A 17,688-nucleotide genomic window follows, 5' to 3' on the forward strand; every position below is an offset into this window, starting at 1 on the left:
GGCCATTCTCTTCTACAGAAAGTAGCTAAGGTTTGTCTAAAAAGTCGCTAGATATGACGCTAGGAGCTTTTTTGAAAACGTTGGAGGAGGGTCTGCAGTGGGAAGTCCTATTTTGAGTGAAAGGATTGTATTCATGTTCTGTAGAAAATAAACCCTTTAAAGTTATCTAGTGATTTCGTATTTATTGACTTTTTATCATTCAAGCAATTTTAAGCCTTCATCTCTGTAATGTTCTTCCCTATTTGTGGATATTCTCGAGTGAAATAGACGAGGCCACCTAGGGAACACATGAAGTTATGTAGGAGCAGTGATGAGAATGAAATGACTAATAAGATTAGAAAGACATTAATAATGTTACTATTAGCAGTAAATTTGTGTACTTTATTATGATAACTATACTGCTATGTACATGAGATAATGTTAATGTGTTAATATGTTTTAAATGTGTTTGTGTGCTGTCCTTATACCGTGTCTAGGTCAGTCTCCCCGGCGCGCGCGCACAGACATATATAGTCAAATCGGAGCAGCGAGCCATAAGATCTGTTATGACGTCACGTTCAGAGTTCTATAAGTTTCCTGATGGTATGCTTGACGGTTGTTCCCTTTATGACGCCGCGAATGTCGGGGTTTTTAAACGTTGTGGTATCTGAGCTGGCCTCTGTATTCATTTGAACGGAGTAGTGTGTAATCATTTTCATGTGGTTAGTTTCTTTGTTTGTTCATCTGTCGTGTTTAAGAATGGACATTGAAATAATATATCCAGATATGTGTACAGCTGCTTTGTGACAATGTAAACTTAAAAAACCCCAACATTTCCATGTCTAGAGAAGAGGGTGCGTTCTTTAAAAATTAAATCATAATGATGATGCTGTTAAACAGTTCAGAAGCTCCGTGTATTGTCCTTGATACGTGAAAACTAGACAATGCACAGTAATAACGCTGATGAGCTGCGTCAGTGTAAAATAGCCCAAACCTACCTTCTGTTTCAGGCGGCGTTGTGCTGGATGGAGCTTGACTGCCCTCGTGTGTCCAAACATAGGAACGGCAGTTTCCCTGAAGGGGTATTCTGTTCCAAGTTTGTGGTAAGCCAAGAAATATTACATGATTACTATTACTCTCTCTCCCCCCTTTTTAAAACCTGTTCACGATAATTATTGTATACATTACCTTTATTTTTGTAATCTTCTCCCCTATTTGTGGATATTCTTGAGTGAAATAGATGAGGCCACGTAGGGAACACATGAAGTTACCTAGGAGCAGAGTCTAAAATATCTTTTTGAAGGACCTCAAACTATTATCATTTGCTATACTATTGATCATTACGTTAAGTACATCTTATTCGTATATGGAAAGTACTTAATGAAGATAATATACTTTAAATTTTTTTATGTAACCATTTAAGTATTTGTTGAAATGCTTTTGTTACTGATAAATACATGTACATTTAAATTGATTTTGTTCTGTCTGTGATTTTGTAGATCTGGATGTTCAGCTGGTCTCAGATCAAGCATCCTCCTCTGTACTGACTCCACTATCCCCAGCTTCATCCCATTCATCAGATTCCACAATTGTCCTGGAGTCCAGAAGAAAGAGGAGGAACCCAACAGGGTTAATGGAGCAGAATGAAGCAAGACAGGTAAGCTTTGAATAAATGCATTTAAAATACTCAATTATGTAATTGTTTATTATTGATACTTATCTGTAGAAGTGTTTTGTAAATGTATTCTCGACATAAAGGAAAGGCATTAAAAATCCTCTTAAATTTCCATGAGCATGTCATAACGATGTAAGATGTTTTGGCAGAAAGTTGATTGTGTTCTGAGGGTCATGTCTGCAACCAGGACGTTCACCATCTGTTTACGTGTGGCATATGTTAGAGCTACATGGGTAAGAATTGGAGGTCACTTCCCTCCCTTTGTCATCACAACAGATTCATGTGACGCAGCTAAAGAATGATATTCTGTGTTGCTATAAAAGGGGAATTTATCCTTTAACTTCTTGCAAAACATACACACTTGCAAAGTAAATTGATTTATTTTGAAAGGAGGATTCCATGGTCAAGTGTGAGGACCAATTATGCACTGGGAATTGTGACACTTTTTCCATACCTCCAAGATCCTTTCTCCAAACATGGATATGTAAGTTCTTGTATTCTGTCTGAAAACCCAAACCAGTGTGTGTGTTTATATTTTCTTCCCTTTTATAGTTTTAAAGTTAAAATGATCTTGTTTTAGATGAGTGTTTATAGGTTGCTCAGCTTTGTATTTTCCACTTGTTTTTGTAATTTTATATAGTCATTGTGTGAACTTATTGTGTTGAGTAATTCATTCTTGAAGCCAAGAACGAGATGCCTCTGTGTGGGTCTTTTCTTAAACAGGAACACTACTATGATCCTTTAGGGTAATACTGGCTTCATTGCATGGAGGATCAAGACAGTTCAACATAACACCTGTGCTGGCTCCTGGTGTCATTCCAAGACTGTTCTTCAGGATGGTCCAAAAAACAGACAAGAATCTCTGTTAACTTGTCAACAGCGATTTGGTGAGGAGTGCAGGGAGGCGATATCTACAATACGATATTCCACTGATGAGAAGATGAGCGACTTTCCAGTATTGACAGAAGATGGTGGGTGAGGATGCATCATCTTCAGTCCTGGATTTGTTCACTCGTTTCCTTGCTGTATCTGGATTGGTAAGAAAATATTTAGCTTTGTAAGTAGTTCTGAAAAGGAAATGACCTTCTCTGTAGTTATTAAAGGAGTTCACTGGTACAGTAGAGAAAGGAGTTGTTCAGTGATCACCATAACAACAACAGGCTGGTCCAAACTGAGAAATTCAACGTTCTAATCTTTTATATCCCAAATGTATGCATAAATAACACAGCAGATCTTAATTTTTAGTATTTGACCTTTTATCCATTTATGTCCGTTATGTTTAAACCTGTATAAACCTTGTTTAAAGATCGACCACGATTTCTCCATGATGTTTGGTGACGAAGTGTCTCAGAAGTTCCTGGCAAAGTGGTCAACATTCTTCAAGCCAAAAATCATTGCAGACTGCAAGACTCTTAAGAATATGGGCGAGCTGCTGTCAGGAACTGAACCTGAACCTGAGGACTAAAATGGTCAGTATAAACTGTTTTGTATTTTAAAAATGTTCCAGTCTTTAAAAAAATAATTAAATAGAGATCAGTTAATTATTTTGTGATGTCTTTAGGATGGGACAGCGACATGTCCTCAATCCTTTTGCAGCTGCATCTGCTCCCTCCAACCTCAAGAGGCCAGAAAAAAAATATCCAAGATCAGTTCAGCTCAAGCAACCAGCCATCTTGTGAGCTATCTTAAGGTATGCAAAAGTTAATATTTAAACATCAGATCTTAATTTTAGGAGCTCTTGAGGTGTAGGTTATTTTGGGATTCTGAGACCTGCATCTCATTTTGCTTACACCACCTGCAAACAAGATGTGACAGTGCTAGTGATAATGTAAAAAACATGCAAAGAGTTTTATTTTCATATTTATTTTATGTCCCTTTGCTGACCTTCAGGAAGGAGCCAGTGTGAATACCTTCATTGAGAGTGCTGACACAAGACAACCATTTCTCCTCTGCATCGGTGAACAAAAGAAGGACATCAGAAGTTCTACATTATCAACCAAAAGGCGATCCCATGTAAGGTGCACACATCAGTGGCAGCTTTTGATGAACTGTTCAAAGCTCACTATGTCTTAGGTTTCTCATATGATGAAGCTCTTTGTGATTTCTACACATTTATCCAAACCACTATCTATAACATCGATGTCGGAAGAGCAATGGAGAGCCCGCGTGTTAAAGAACTTCGAGCACGATTGCTGCAGTGAGATTAACAGCCTTGAAGATGTTCACGTGTTTTGTATGTAAAGCACACCTCAGAACTTGTTTGGTTCTTCGTCAACATTTAAAATTTCAACATGGTTTATATCCTAGCAAAAAGTTACATTTAAAATGTGGAGAGCCAGGTCGCCTGTTATCATTTTGTACTTATAGTGGCTTCCGAAAACACCTCAGCAAGGTACATAGTCACACTATGGATCAGGAGATTGATACTAATCAGGATCTTTCCACTCAGGGAGAATATGAGGCGGAATGTTCAAATGATCGCCCAAGTTTACAAAGTTGGAGTTTACAAAGACATTAATGATGGGTCATGTTTCCAAAACCATGCACTGTTCTCACAGCAAAAGCACGCTTTTCAGATTCTACTCTATCACAACGATTTTGAAACTGCTAACCCTCTAGGTTCCAAGAGGGGGATCCACAAACTTGGTTGAATCTATTTTACTCAAAAAAAAAATCTTCCACCCAAGTGTAACTCTGTACTGATTAATGTACATCTTGCAGCTTGATTCTACACGGAAGATCTTAAGACATATGGTTTTGATGTGATACTAAAGCCCCTTATTGATGACCTGAAAATCTTAGAAACCGAAGGCATACAGCTTCCTTGTTTTGAACCACCATTGTTTGGCTCAGTAATTCAAGTAACAGGAGATAATTTGGCTTTAAATGGCTTGCTGGGAATCTTACAGTGCAACTAATTTCTGTAGGCTTTGTTTAATTAGTAAGGAAGAAGTTCAATCTATATTTACTGAAGATCATCCTGGGTTAATTTTTTGTTCCAAAGAGGTTCATACTGAACATTGTAAGGCACTAAATGAAAATCCTGAACTGCGGTCAATATATGGTGTCAAAAAGTCATGTGCGCTCAATTCATTAGAGTATTTCCATTGTACTGATAACTATGCTGTTGACATCATGCATGATCTGCTAGAGGGTGTGGTACAGTATGAACTTAAACTGATTTTTGAGTACCTTGTTAAACAGGATGCACAGCTTTAATTATGGTTACACAGACCGTAAAAACAAACCAAGTGGGTTAAAAATTGATGATATGGGCAAACACCTGGGTTTGAATGCCATACAGTCATGGTGTCTTCTGCACAACACTCCACTGATATTTGGTGGTCATTGAAAGGAATAACAATCACTGGAACTTTCTCCTACTTTTGATACAGATTGTCAATATAGTGTTCTCCTACACCATAACTGATGGGATGATATGTTACTTAAAACATCTGATCTGTGATCACCATACTCTATTCAAAGAATTGTTTCCTGACAAGACGTCGATTCCCAAGCACCACTTGATGATGCACTATCTGAGATGCATAAAAAAATTGGACCTCTTATCCATATGTGGTGAATGTGATTTTAAGCTAAGCACCATATTTTCAAAAGATGTGGCAAAAATTTCAAGAATCTCATTAAATCATTAGTAAAGCAACATCAACGTCAATTGGCATTTAACTGTGAAAATGATTGTTTTAGAAGGTTTGAATTTGGTCCTACATCAAAAACCATCTGTAACTTGCAAGGTGGGGAAGAACTCAGTCAGACATTATATTTAGAAGCCTGTTTGAGTGTTACAAGTAAAAAGTGGGTCAGACATTATGGTACTGAGTATCAGGTTGGTGTGTTCATATGCACTGGATGTACCTATGATCTCCCTGTGTTCAAAAAGATCTGTGATATAATAATATATGAAGAGAGTGCTTTCATTATTTCCTGCAATGTAAAAATGATGTACTATGATGACCACTTCAATGCATACTGTATAGAAGATAACCGAATGGATGAGTTTTCTGTCATCTCTGTGAATGAACTGACACACTTTAGGCCATTTGACCAGCAGTGCTCTAATGAGAATAATCAAAGAGAGCACATAGCGCTCAATTGTTATATTTAGAAAGACGTGACCTGAGGGGTCAGTAATGTTAACGCCCTTGAAAAAAAGAAAACTATTATAAAGCAACCAACTGTTTTTTTTTTCTTTATTTGCCTTTTAGATTTGTAATCATTTAAATGTTATTTTAATTGTTCAGTAGCATATTAACACTTTATAGTGTTAGAGGAAACTCATTTAATAGTACGCAATTAACACTATGAGATTTAATGAATTACTCCTATGAGAATTAATTTCTAACACTACACACTGCTGTTGAGAAACTAACACTTTAGTAGTGTTCAATTTCAACTATACAAAGAGTTGATGTGAACTCTATTAAAGTGTTAAAATGACACTGTGGAGTGTGGACCCCTCCGGACACTTTAAAAGTGTTGAAATGAACTCCAATAGAGTGGATCTGTTTCTGTTGATTTTGCTGTGTATGTATATTTTATAATGTTAAAGTGCACACCTTGATTTCTATTATAATAACATTATTAATGTATTTCTAATGTTATTAGACATGTCATTCTCATCACTGCTCCTAGATAACTTAGTGTTCCCTAGGTGGCCTCATCTATTTCACTTCGAGAATATCCACAAATAGGGAAGAACATTACCTTTATCTTTGTAATGTATACAATAATGATCATGAATGCGTTAAAAAGGGGACACAGTAATATAAACCATGTAATATTTCTTACCCAACTCGGGCCTAACTACAAATGTACTCTTATGACAGAATACCGCTGCTGGGAAATTGCCGTTCCCAAGGTTGGACACACGAGGGCAGTCAAGCTCCATCCAGCACAACACACAACTCCACCTGAAGCAGAAGGTAGGTTTGGGCTATTTTACAGACACAGCTCATTACTGTGCATTGTATTGTTCGGACATAATCACAATTAACGGCTCTTCTATAAAAACAAACTATGTAATATTCATAGCACTATATTTATACTAAAAATACAAAATTAATAACAAACCTTTTTATAATGTTGATAGAAAGCCTTTTACATCATTTACACACACAGATATATATATATATATATATATATATATATATATATATATATATATATATATATATATATATATATATATATATATATATTATATATATATATATATATATACACACACACATCCTTTTCTCTCCATACCACGTTCTAATATTTAAACTGGACACACGAGGGCAGTCAAGCTCCATCCAGCACAAGACACAACGCCGCCTGGAACAGAAGGCAGATTTGGGCTACTGTACACAGACACAGCTCATCGGCGTTATTACTGTGTATTGTCTAGTTTTCACCTAAGGACAATACACGGCTCTTCTGCACTGTTCATCATCATCTATAAAAAACAAATAACATTATGTAATATACATAGCAGTATATTTATCATAATAAAGTTCACTCATTAATAACGAATAATAAACATTTCTATATGTTGATAGAAATATAAAGCATTTATATATATATATATATATATATATATATATATATATATATATATATATATATATATATATATATATATATATATATATATATAATGTCCCCTTCTCTTATCTAAATATTCCAACAGCCCAAGAAATAAAATTAGCTGTTTTCTGAGACGATGAAGTGACTCTTAAAAGAGCCTTTGTGTATATTAGACGGAGTTGTCGTTTAAGTGCATTCTCCGCGAATACGGCAGGCCAGCTGAATATCCTTGAGAGAGATGGAGAAATGTGAAAAGCTAGCACTGTGGCTACGTGTTTCGCAACCATGACCTGTATTACATTTTCCAAAGCAATTTAACACGCTGAGATGGGCAGTCCATAGGTAGTCGGTACCTAGCCGACCAAGGATTGGAATGCATTGCGATGGCTCAATTATGGAATTGTCCCGTTCTGTGAGACCTTTGGGCCGTCTCGCCGCATCGTCACCCTTCAGTTTATATGACGGCACAGCTCATACCTCAAGACTTGAATAAAATAAAAAATATATTATAACTGCTTTTTTGAATAAAAAGCAGTTATCTAGTCAGCGAACATTAAATCCTCATTTGCATAGTTTTCGTTAAAACCTCGTCGCAAACTTGTTACTTTGCCTCCTCTTTCCAGCAATATCTGGCCTTGTTGCAGTCTGTCTCACACCTACAGGGCCTACAAATGTGAAGCTTTGTACAGGTTCCTGAGCTAGCACTAGAGAGGGTGGAGAAATGTGAAAAGCTAGCACTGTGACTACGTGTTTCGCAACTGTGAACTGTATTTCAATGCTTTTTGGCCACAGCTGCTGTAAGGCTCTGGCGTCTCTGGAGATCCGTCAACGCAGAACGCATTCCGCAGTCCAGACGACAGGGGCAAAGAATCTGCACCGAAACATCTTTATTGCTCCACACACCGGGATGTAATTTCATATGCGTGAGCTATGTCAGCAAGAGGTTAAGGTGATGAACTGCCAATCCGTTGGGCACAGCCCATGTGAGTGTCTGTGCTGTAATATAGTGACTGGCAGAGTAATGTAATATTCGTCTAGGTGGCAGTAGGTAATTGCCTCCTACCTTCTTAGAGACAAGAGAATTAGTGACGCATGCGACAGGTCGTGGTGGCAGTGATGGAGAAGTTTTTAAAAAGGAAAAATGCAAACTCCGAACTGGGCCCTGGACAAGACTGTGACCCAGGTGAAGGGCCTAGTATGAGTGGTGGTAAAAAGAAAGCAAAGATGGTGAGCTCGAGCAAAAGTTATCTTTCGTTAGGATTTACGTTCACCAGCGATGAGATGACCCCGACTCCATTATGTTTGGTGTGTGGCGAGAAGCTGTCCAATAGCGCCATGGTGCCAAGCAAGCTTAAACGCTATCTCCAAGCGAAACACCCGGCGCTTCAAAACAAACCGATGGACTATTTTGTTTGCCTGCGTGAAAACACAGAAACAGGCAACATTAATGAGAAAAACCACAAAGGTAAATTAGAAAGCCCTCAAAGCTAGTTGCTGCACTTGTAGCTAAATGAAAAAAGTCCCACACTGTGGCAGAGACGTTAATACTACCTGCCTGCAAAGACACTGTCAACGAGATGCTCGACCCTGACGCGGTTAAAGACATATCTAAACTCCCGCTCTCAGATAACACAATCGCCAGACGTACTGATGACATGTCTACAGACATCGAAAGCCATGTTTTGGAAAAGATACGCATCAGTAGGAAATTTGTGTTGCAACTTGATGAGTCTACGGATATTCTCAGCTCTTGGCCAATGTGCGTTTTGTGGATGGAGATGCCATTAGAGAAAACTTCCTATTTTGTAAGGCACTGCCAGAAAAAAACAACAGGAGAGGAAATTTTTTGGGTCACATCAGAATATCTTGACCAGGGAGGACTTACGTGGGAAAATTGCACAAGTGTTTGCATTGATGGAGCTGCAGCCATGGTCGGGCACACCTAAGGCTTCGTTAGCAGAGTGAAGGAAAGAAACCCAGATCTTATTGTTACACACTGTTTTCTGCACCGTGACACCTTCGTTGCAAAGACTTTACCAGCAGAACTAGTTCCTGTGGTGGATGATGTTGTGCACATAGGGAACTTTGTAAAGACACGACCTTTGAAAAGTCGTATATTTGCATCTTTGTGTGAGGAAATGTGAGCGAAGCATAAAGCCTTATTGCTCCATACGGAGATCCGATGGTTGTAGCATGACAAGTTGCTGGCCCGTGTGTATGAGCTTAAATTGTTAATAAGTTGGAGGAACTTAAAGTGTTTCTGACAAACGAGAGGTCTGATTACTCAAATCTGTTTGCAAGTGATGAGTGGTGTGCAAAGCTGGCATACCTGGCAGATATATTTCATCATCTGAATGAACCGAACACACGGATGCAAGGCCGAAATGAGAACCTGCTTACAAGCATGGATAAAATAAATGGATTCCATTTAAAGGTGCACCTCTGGCAACAACATGTGCAAAGTGCCAACCTTGAGATGTTCCCACTCACAGAGGAACGGCAAGATCACCCTGCTGCACTGTGCGAGGTAATAGGTAAACATCTGAAAACTTGAGGAGAAGTTGTCATTTTATTTCTCTTCAGCCTCCACTGAATGCCTTGACTGCTATTGGAAAGGACATAACTTTACAGGAGCAGGAGGAACTAACTGAACTGAAACAAGATCGTGGTTTAAAGCTAAGATTTGCTTAACTTCCTTTGGACAGTTTTTGGTTGACTGCTCCCAAGGAGTTCCCCATTCCGGCCAACAAAGTTTTGACATTGCTCCCATTTTCCACAACATATGTGTGTGAGCTAAGCTTTTCAACCCAACTGCTATAAAAACTAAAAACAGAGAGAGACTGAAAGCTGGTGAAGAAGAGCTTTGTGTATGCCTTTCTTCAATTCCTGCCAGGATATTGGCTTTGTGTTCATCTAAACAGGCCCAGGTTTCACTGTGAGTGAGTATAAATAAATTGAGAAACTATATTGCAATTACATATACTGTATTAGGCTACAGAGTGTCATTCTGTAACATTTTTGGTCGGTGGTGTGCCACAAGATTTTTCCAATGTAAAAAATGTGCCATGGCTCAAAAAAAATTGAAAAACACTGCGTTACACTACACAATTTAAGAAGCTACACTTACTTCTGCTTCCATTTTAACACTTTTCAGTTTTGGAGCAACAACAACAGCAACAACAGCAACAGCAATAACAACAAAAAAGTGTTGGAACAAAATAAATCTTATTTTCCATTCCAGGTTGCAGGTATTCGTGGGTGCAATGCAACACTGTTCCACACACAAATAACTCTTTTGAATGGTTAAATTACTAAAATCAGAAAGCGCCACCAGCATATCTGACAAAGATGACTCATGAACCAATTCTTTAAATCACTAGCTGAAAACGACGTATTGAATTTACACAAACGTCAAATAACAAATACAAAATTCTACTTTCTCATGAATATGGTATAGTGCATTGCTTAATCAGCAGTTTTTCTTAGAAAGACAAGATATTTAAATTGAATGAATTTAATGAAACCACACATCAAGCTGTCTTTTCTAACAGAACATTAAATTTAGCATTAGCTCCCAGTTTCAGAAAGTTCTAGCCAGACATTCAGGGGGAAAGAATCAGAACAAAATGTAAAATAAAAAAAGTAGTGAAAGATGAAAGTGAAGGAATAAACGAGGGGTTTGTGTCTTAGTTGTTGAGTAATTAAAAACTAAAAAAAAAGCTGTGAGATTCAGCGTTTGTCACAACAATGCCAAACGCTCTCCCGACTATTTCTTTGGGATTGTTCCCAAACTGAGAAATCAAGGTTCTTCAGTCATGCTTCCCCCACAATCAAGCTTTGGAGTTGACTCCATGTTCCCAATGACTATAGAGTCGACTCCAAAGCTTGATTTCTTTGAATCGACTCTATTCCCATTACCTGGTATCTACGAACTGACACCAGGTATTAGGAATCGCCCTGTTAATCATGATAATGATCCTATGTACTTAATACTGTGGGTTGTTCCCCTAACCTTTAATTCGAGATTTGTGCTGAATCGATTCTTGGAACAGACTCACTCAGTGTTGCAATCGATTTCAGAATATTAGCAAGGGTTTGAATCGTTATCATTTCCCTTGCTTCCATTTGTAGGAAGCTGCCTTAATCACGATAAACCCAGGCTACGCAGGCAGGACCGAGCTCCGGGACAACCTGGAGGCCGCTTCAGATCCGTCTCCATGATTGTGCCCAACCACACCGTCATCGCAGAGGTGTGCTCGGGTGCCGTCATTCATTACATTATGTAATGAACGCAATAACGGATGTATTCTGGCGTGTTACAGAACCGTTTCACGTTGTCTTTTTTGCTGTAGGTGGACTTGTGAGCTGAGGGCTTCAAGTCCAGTGAGACTCTGGCGAAGAAGATGATTCAGCTGTATAAGCTGTGCAGCAAGCAGCTTTCCCGGCAGGACCACTACGACTTCAGCATGAGAGTCGTCAACTCTGTTATCGTCATGGCCGGGTATGTCCGTCTACGAACAGGGTGAACATATTAGATTAGATTAGATTCATCCGTTGTTTTTTCTAAATTGTTAATTAAAACTATCTATAAATGTAACACATGTCTTGCTGGAATAAATCGAGCGTGTGTGTGTGTGTGTGTGTGTGTGTGTGTGTGTGTGTGTGCGTGTGTGTGTGTGTGCGTGTTCCAGGTCTCTGAAGCGAGAGAACCCACACCTGAGTGAGAACGTGGTGTTGATTAGAGCGCTACGATACTCCAACCTGCCCAAGTTACTCAAGGATGACGCAGAACTTAAAATAAAATAAATTGATAAATAGTAAAGAACGCCAAAGCTTACATGTGGAGTATCAAAGGTCATTATCACAGGATCACTGGAATCAGGCACTAGGAGGAAATTCCAGGACAAATTAGGAAATACAATTAACTGACATTTGCAAATTCTTTGCAACTAAAAAGCTGTAATTATATAACTTTTTTTTAAAGCATTTAAAGTATATAACATTAGCACCTTGTAATGTTATACCAGATGAAAAGTAAAGAATCCTGGAACATCTGAACATCCATAATCTGAAAATCTTGAACCTAGTGTCAATCGAGTCAATCCAATCTTTCTTGTGTGCGTTTAGCGGTATTCTGTCGGACCTCTTTCCTGTGTGGGCGTCCCCGAGCATGACTACGGCGCGCTTCAGTCGAACATCGAGGCAGCTCTATGCGCCCACTCCCTGCAGCCCGTCTCCAGCATGACCGCCAAGGTGATCCAGCTGTACGAGACCATGCTGGTGCACCAGGGCGTCTTGCTGGTGGGCCCTACAAGAGGCGGTAAGACCACGGCGTACCGTGCCCTCGCTGACGCACTGCGCACCCTCCACGAGACAGAGGGCTGCGAGGTGAATCCCTTCTACAAGCCCATCGAGACCGACGTGCTCAACCCACAGTCAGTAAGCTTGGACGAGCTGTATGGTGAAGACGACCCTCTCACACTGGAGTGTAGTGCCATCAAACCGTCCCTCGGCAGTGACATCGCCGACACGCACAAGTGGGTGGTGAGTGACGTACCTGTGGACGTGCCTGTGGATTGAGAAAATTACCCCCGTGTTGGACAACAACAAGACGCTCTGTCTGGCTAACGGTGAAAGGATCAAGCTCACACCTTCTACACACATGTTATTCGAGGTGTTACCTATCAGACACAGGTAGCATCGGTCCTAAAAACCATCACAAACAAGCACAAGCATATCATTTCCAAGAAGATTTTTTTTTTTACATTAAACGCGTTCCTGATGGAAAGGTCACACACAAACGTATCTTTAAGACTTCACTCTTTCACACGCCTATAATGAGCGATAAACGCATTTGAAGCATGTTATAAAGCCTCCGTAATGCATTACGCATAGTATTTAAATAAATATTATTATAATAACATGCACTACACTACATTATGCATTATGAAGTCTTAACGTATTGTTAACACGTCTTTACTGTGAGCGGGATGATGACCAGACAGAGGCAGGCTCCCAGGTACTTATATCCGTAGACGTACTGATACAGAGCCATTCTGGCCACGCAGTAATCCACATCCACGTCCCAGTTTTAGCACAGCTGCCTCTGCCACTCAAAGTTACTGCTCGAGTCCACCTACGTGAACACATACACAAAGACATGTGATATATACGATCTCATTGTATACGAATTGGGCATTCTCGCTGACGATATAGCGTGGATAGTTTATAATGATAGTTTATAATAGTTTTCTCTAAACTGATCCTCCAACCCCCAATAGTTAACCTCACCTAAAACGTCTTACATTTAGACAGATTTTCTTTTAAAGTCTTTAATTTATTTATTCATTTTCATATGGTTCATTTACATGTGATTCATTTACGTTGATTCATTTACATGTGATTCATTTTCATGAGATTCATGAAAATTCATTTTTTTTTTAAAGTGGCAGAATTCGTTTTTAACACAATATATAGATTAAAAAAATTATATAATTTCTTTTCCATTTTTTTATACAACTGATATTTTCTCATAGAATGTTAAATACATATAGAGAAATATATACAGAATGAAGGACAAGGTTTTGTGCCTGTGCCACCTCCCACACCAATGAGTGTTGGGTTGAGTCATCCCCTAAGCTAACCCTGCCTGAGCCTTTTTATTAAAGGTGTTTAATTTAGTTTGATGTGGTTTAGTTTGTTAGAATGTGAATTTATCCGTTATATGTAGGCTAGCTAACTGCGTAGTTAACTAACGTTAGTCAGCTGACAAGAAAAATATCAGACTTTTTCCTCATCCCCTGCCTGTCCAAACCCTGCCTCCTCTACATCAGATGCCGACGATGTTGAGACCAACTCGACCAGTGAAAGTTCTCAAGTGACATTTGAGTCATCCCAGCCCGTTTCAATCGGTGTGCAATCTTTTACAGATGATGACAGCCAAGCGCAGCGAGTTGAGTCTTCTCCCGTCCCTGCGGCTCTCATCCCGACAAGACAGTTTAAATCAGCTTGGCTACAAGAGTTCGCCTGGTTACGTTATGACGAAGGGAAAATGTACTGCACATTTTGCGCTAAAGCAGGACAAGATATTGCTGGTAAAACAGAGTTCATTACCAGTTCGAGTCATTTTAAAAAAGAAACCGTAAAGAAGCATGGAGACAGTACAAAACATGAGACCGCCAGGGATTGTGTCATTGCTAGGTCTGCCCCTCGTGCCACCCCAATCGTGAAAGCAGTGCAACGTGCTAGTGATAAAGTCACTGAAAAAGAGATGAGGGAATTGAAAATAAAATTCAATGCAGCCTACATGACTCTGAGCCTGAATAGCAGGAAATGAATAAAAAAGTGAAAAAAAAGAAACAAATGACTGCACATTTAAGTATTTACGGTAATATGATTCAAGATGGGGGCATCACTGCCACTGTTGGGCCCTTGAGCAAGGCCCTTAACCCTCTCTACTCCAGGGGCGCTGTATCATGGCTGACCCTGTGCTCTGACCCCAACTTCCTAACAACCTGGGATATGCAAAGAAAAGAATTTCACTGTGTTGTAATGCATATGTGATCAATAAAGACTCATTATTATTATTATTATTATTATATGACGTACTGAACATTGCACATATTGTGTATGTAAATAATACATTGTGTAAACTATGGGAGGCAGAGTAAACAAAGGCAGACAGTACAGAAGGGAAAGAAAAGGCAGTGTGAGGTAGCCATTTAACAATGATATCATCATATGTCATATGACATCACTATTTTGGCTCCTGAAAATTTGATTTGGCACATAAATATTTGGGGTTTAGGAACCAATGGCTCCAAGATTTTGTTTTTTGCCTGGAGCCCTGGAATATGTTTAATAAAATAAATAAATGAATTTTTTTAATGAGATCCAGAGAGGAAAGGAGCTCTACTAAACCTCAAACAACAACGATGACCAAACCCTGAAAGGAGTAAGTACAATCCTTTTCTACGTAAAGTCTACAAAGAGTGTGCACACTGAAAACAAAGAAGAGAAAAGGATATATACAACTTTGCAAAGAAAGTTTTCCTGTTCTCCTGTTGGGATGTTCTTCCTCCATTTTATGCCAGTAGCTCACCCAGACCTCAAAATTGCAGTCCTGTGAAGAAAGACAAGGCGTATTTTATGCATATGTTCCAAGATGTCCATCAAAGGAATGATTCCTTAATTCATCCACTAGATGGCATCACTTCTACATTTTTCCCTATACGTACACAGGTATGTGTTTTATTTCTGATTTGGTGTTGTGTTGATTGAATAATTTCCTTGACTGTTTCTCCTTTCTGAATTCTATTTCATCTTAAAGGATTTTCTGCCCCTATTCATTCTTCCCCTTTGCACAGGCTGTTCCATCTCTCTTCCTTTTTAAAGTGAACTTACTTTTACAATATGTCTGTAGTATTGCACAACAGATTTGAAGTCTTCGCTGACTCTGGACCAATAAGGGAACCTGCAAATGTAAGTGAAAACCAAATTCAAGGTCTCTCAAATCAAAAACTGCTGTAGATTTAACATTGACAAAATATTTCAAATTTTTACAGGCTCTACATCATTCAGAAATTCTGGCGGCCACAACACTGGCTAATTTTTATCCACCAAGTGTGTTCAGACAGGTCACAAAATTCACATCTTTCATTAAACCTTCTCCAAACCAGTCAACACTGGAAAAGGTCAAACAAAACACAGCACAGTGGATGGACAATAATATAGAGATCTTAAAAGAACACTACGATGAGGTAATAGCAACCATTTTGTCTGAAATAAGGGAATTGGACATTCGGGTTTTCAACAGCGCAGTAACCTGGAGCAAAACAAGATATAGAAAGAAATTCACAGCGAGTTCAGCACAGACCCTGAAATCAATGTTAACAGAAATGGCAAAAAAGTCACTCACCCCATTGGCTGAATCCTTCAGTGACCCTGAATCGTTTCCACCTCTTAAACCGAGTACGCAACCTGTTATGGGTTCCTATGTGGGGACCGTAAGGGAAAATAGGAGGTTCGGTAGAGAGGGGAAAACCAGACTTTCATTAACCCCAACACAGGCTGGCCCTAAAGGAAAAAGGGGAGAAAGGAACTTAAAACAACATGCAGAACAAACAGTAGAAGTTCCCATGGTCACAGATTTAACTAAGGAACTACAAATAATAATGGAATAGAAACCAGTTAGTTTACCATCGTCCTCTACTCTACTGAGGGAGGACCTGGAGAGCAGGAAAAAAAACAAGCAGCTTGAACCATACAGCAATGTAGTGTGTTAGGAAAGTGGTTTCCACAGTATGAAGACCTGCTGGAGGAACATGCAATCAGACATCTGTGGAGTTGTGATGTATTTGGCCTACAAGACCAGTTTTACTCTACTCGTGTGGTTCGGGAGGTGGGTAAACCCTTTGTACAGGTTACTGCTGGGGAGAAAGGAGAGACCACGACAGTCCTTCAGCATTCAATGCAGCGGGAACATTTAGGGTGTGCTGCTGTCAGTGCAACTCATTGTACCACGAGAGCTGTGGAGAAGATGTGCTTTCTATTAAATGAAATATATTTACGGTGTTGCTGCTATGGCACACTGAACACAATATTATCAATTTACTGTTAAAATTAAAATGATTTCAGTCGAAATTACCTGTTATCTTTTTATATTGGCCCATGTTAACTGAACAGCCGGCCCAATTTGCCTGAACATTGTGTTGTGGCTCAAGAGGGTTCCTGCCGATACTCTAACCCTCATAATTTTAAAACAATTATACTTTTTCATATTTTAAAAATAAATTTATATTGAAGAGGCCCATGCTAATTTATAAAAATATCATTAGAGATCATGATTTGATGAGATGATGAGACATGATAGCTTATTTGATGACATTATAAATCATTTTCCAAAAAGTGGCCCATGTTAGCTGACTTCACCCTAACCATATGGAAAAGTACCTCATGTACACAGTTAACTATAGTGGTGGATCTTTAATGTTTTGGGACTGTTTTTCTGCCAGAGGACCTGGACATATTGTTAGGATACATGGCATCATGGCCTATCAAATATCAACAGATATTAAATAAAAACCTGACTGCCTCTGCCAGAAAGATTAAAATGTGCCGTGGTTGGATCTTCCAGCAGGACAGTGATCCAAAACATACATCAAAATCAACACACAATTGGTTTACTGACCACAAAATCAAGGTCCTGCCATGACCATCCGATGTGTTGATTCTTTCAAGTCATTTAATAGTAATGAGCAGTATTAAAAATATTAACATGGATATCTGAGTCTGATAATAAAATTAACTTCTACTTACAGTCAAATTTTGTAGTGTTTAGGACATTTAACACCCTTCTGTCCAAAAGAAACCAAAAGGGGGTACAAACTTTTACACTTCACTGTATTTGGTTGAAATTGCACTAATAGAACAACTGAATTATACTG

The 17,688-nt window shown here is 39.0% G+C and overlaps 1 protein-coding gene and 1 long non-coding RNA gene across 4 annotated transcripts; both read left to right on the forward strand.

The window, feature by feature from the left end:
• The first annotated feature begins 1,403 nt into the window (after positions 1-1,403).
• Positions 1,404-6,647, forward strand: LOC128630630 (uncharacterized). 3 transcript variants are annotated; one of them, XR_008394906.1, is made up of 7 exons: positions 1,404-1,887; positions 2,045-2,138; positions 2,378-2,691; positions 2,961-3,123; positions 3,216-3,344; positions 3,545-3,611; positions 6,502-6,647. It is a non-coding gene; the product is annotated as an uncharacterized LOC128630630 (long non-coding RNA). The 3 variants fall into 3 exon arrangements; XR_008394904.1 differs by having other exon boundaries at positions 3,545-3,667; positions 6,502-6,645; XR_008394905.1 differs by having other exon boundaries at positions 2,378-2,629; positions 3,545-3,667; positions 6,502-6,644.
• Positions 6,648-11,172: 4,525 nt separating this feature from the next.
• On the forward strand, positions 11,173-14,601 carry LOC128630619 (dynein axonemal heavy chain 6-like). The gene is made up of 2 exons (XM_053679023.1): positions 11,173-11,744; positions 11,935-14,601. Exon 2 carries the CDS (start codon positions 12,485-12,487, stop codon positions 12,821-12,823), a length of 339 nt encoding a protein of 112 aa, XP_053534998.1. The 5' UTR covers positions 11,173-11,744; positions 11,935-12,484; the 3' UTR covers positions 12,824-14,601.
• The last annotated feature ends 3,087 nt before the right edge of the window (positions 14,602-17,688 follow it).

This window comes from Ictalurus punctatus, unplaced genomic scaffold, assembly GCF_001660625.3.
Source record: "Ictalurus punctatus breed USDA103 unplaced genomic scaffold, Coco_2.0 Super-Scaffold_100058, whole genome shotgun sequence".
Lineage (NCBI taxonomy): Eukaryota > Metazoa > Chordata > Actinopteri > Siluriformes > Ictaluridae > Ictalurus > Ictalurus punctatus.

Coding starts and splice junctions, on each gene's coding strand:
- LOC128630619 (XM_053679023.1), top strand. CDS start 12,485: ATGACCGCCAAGGTGATCCAGCTGTACGAGACCATGCTGGTGCACCAG.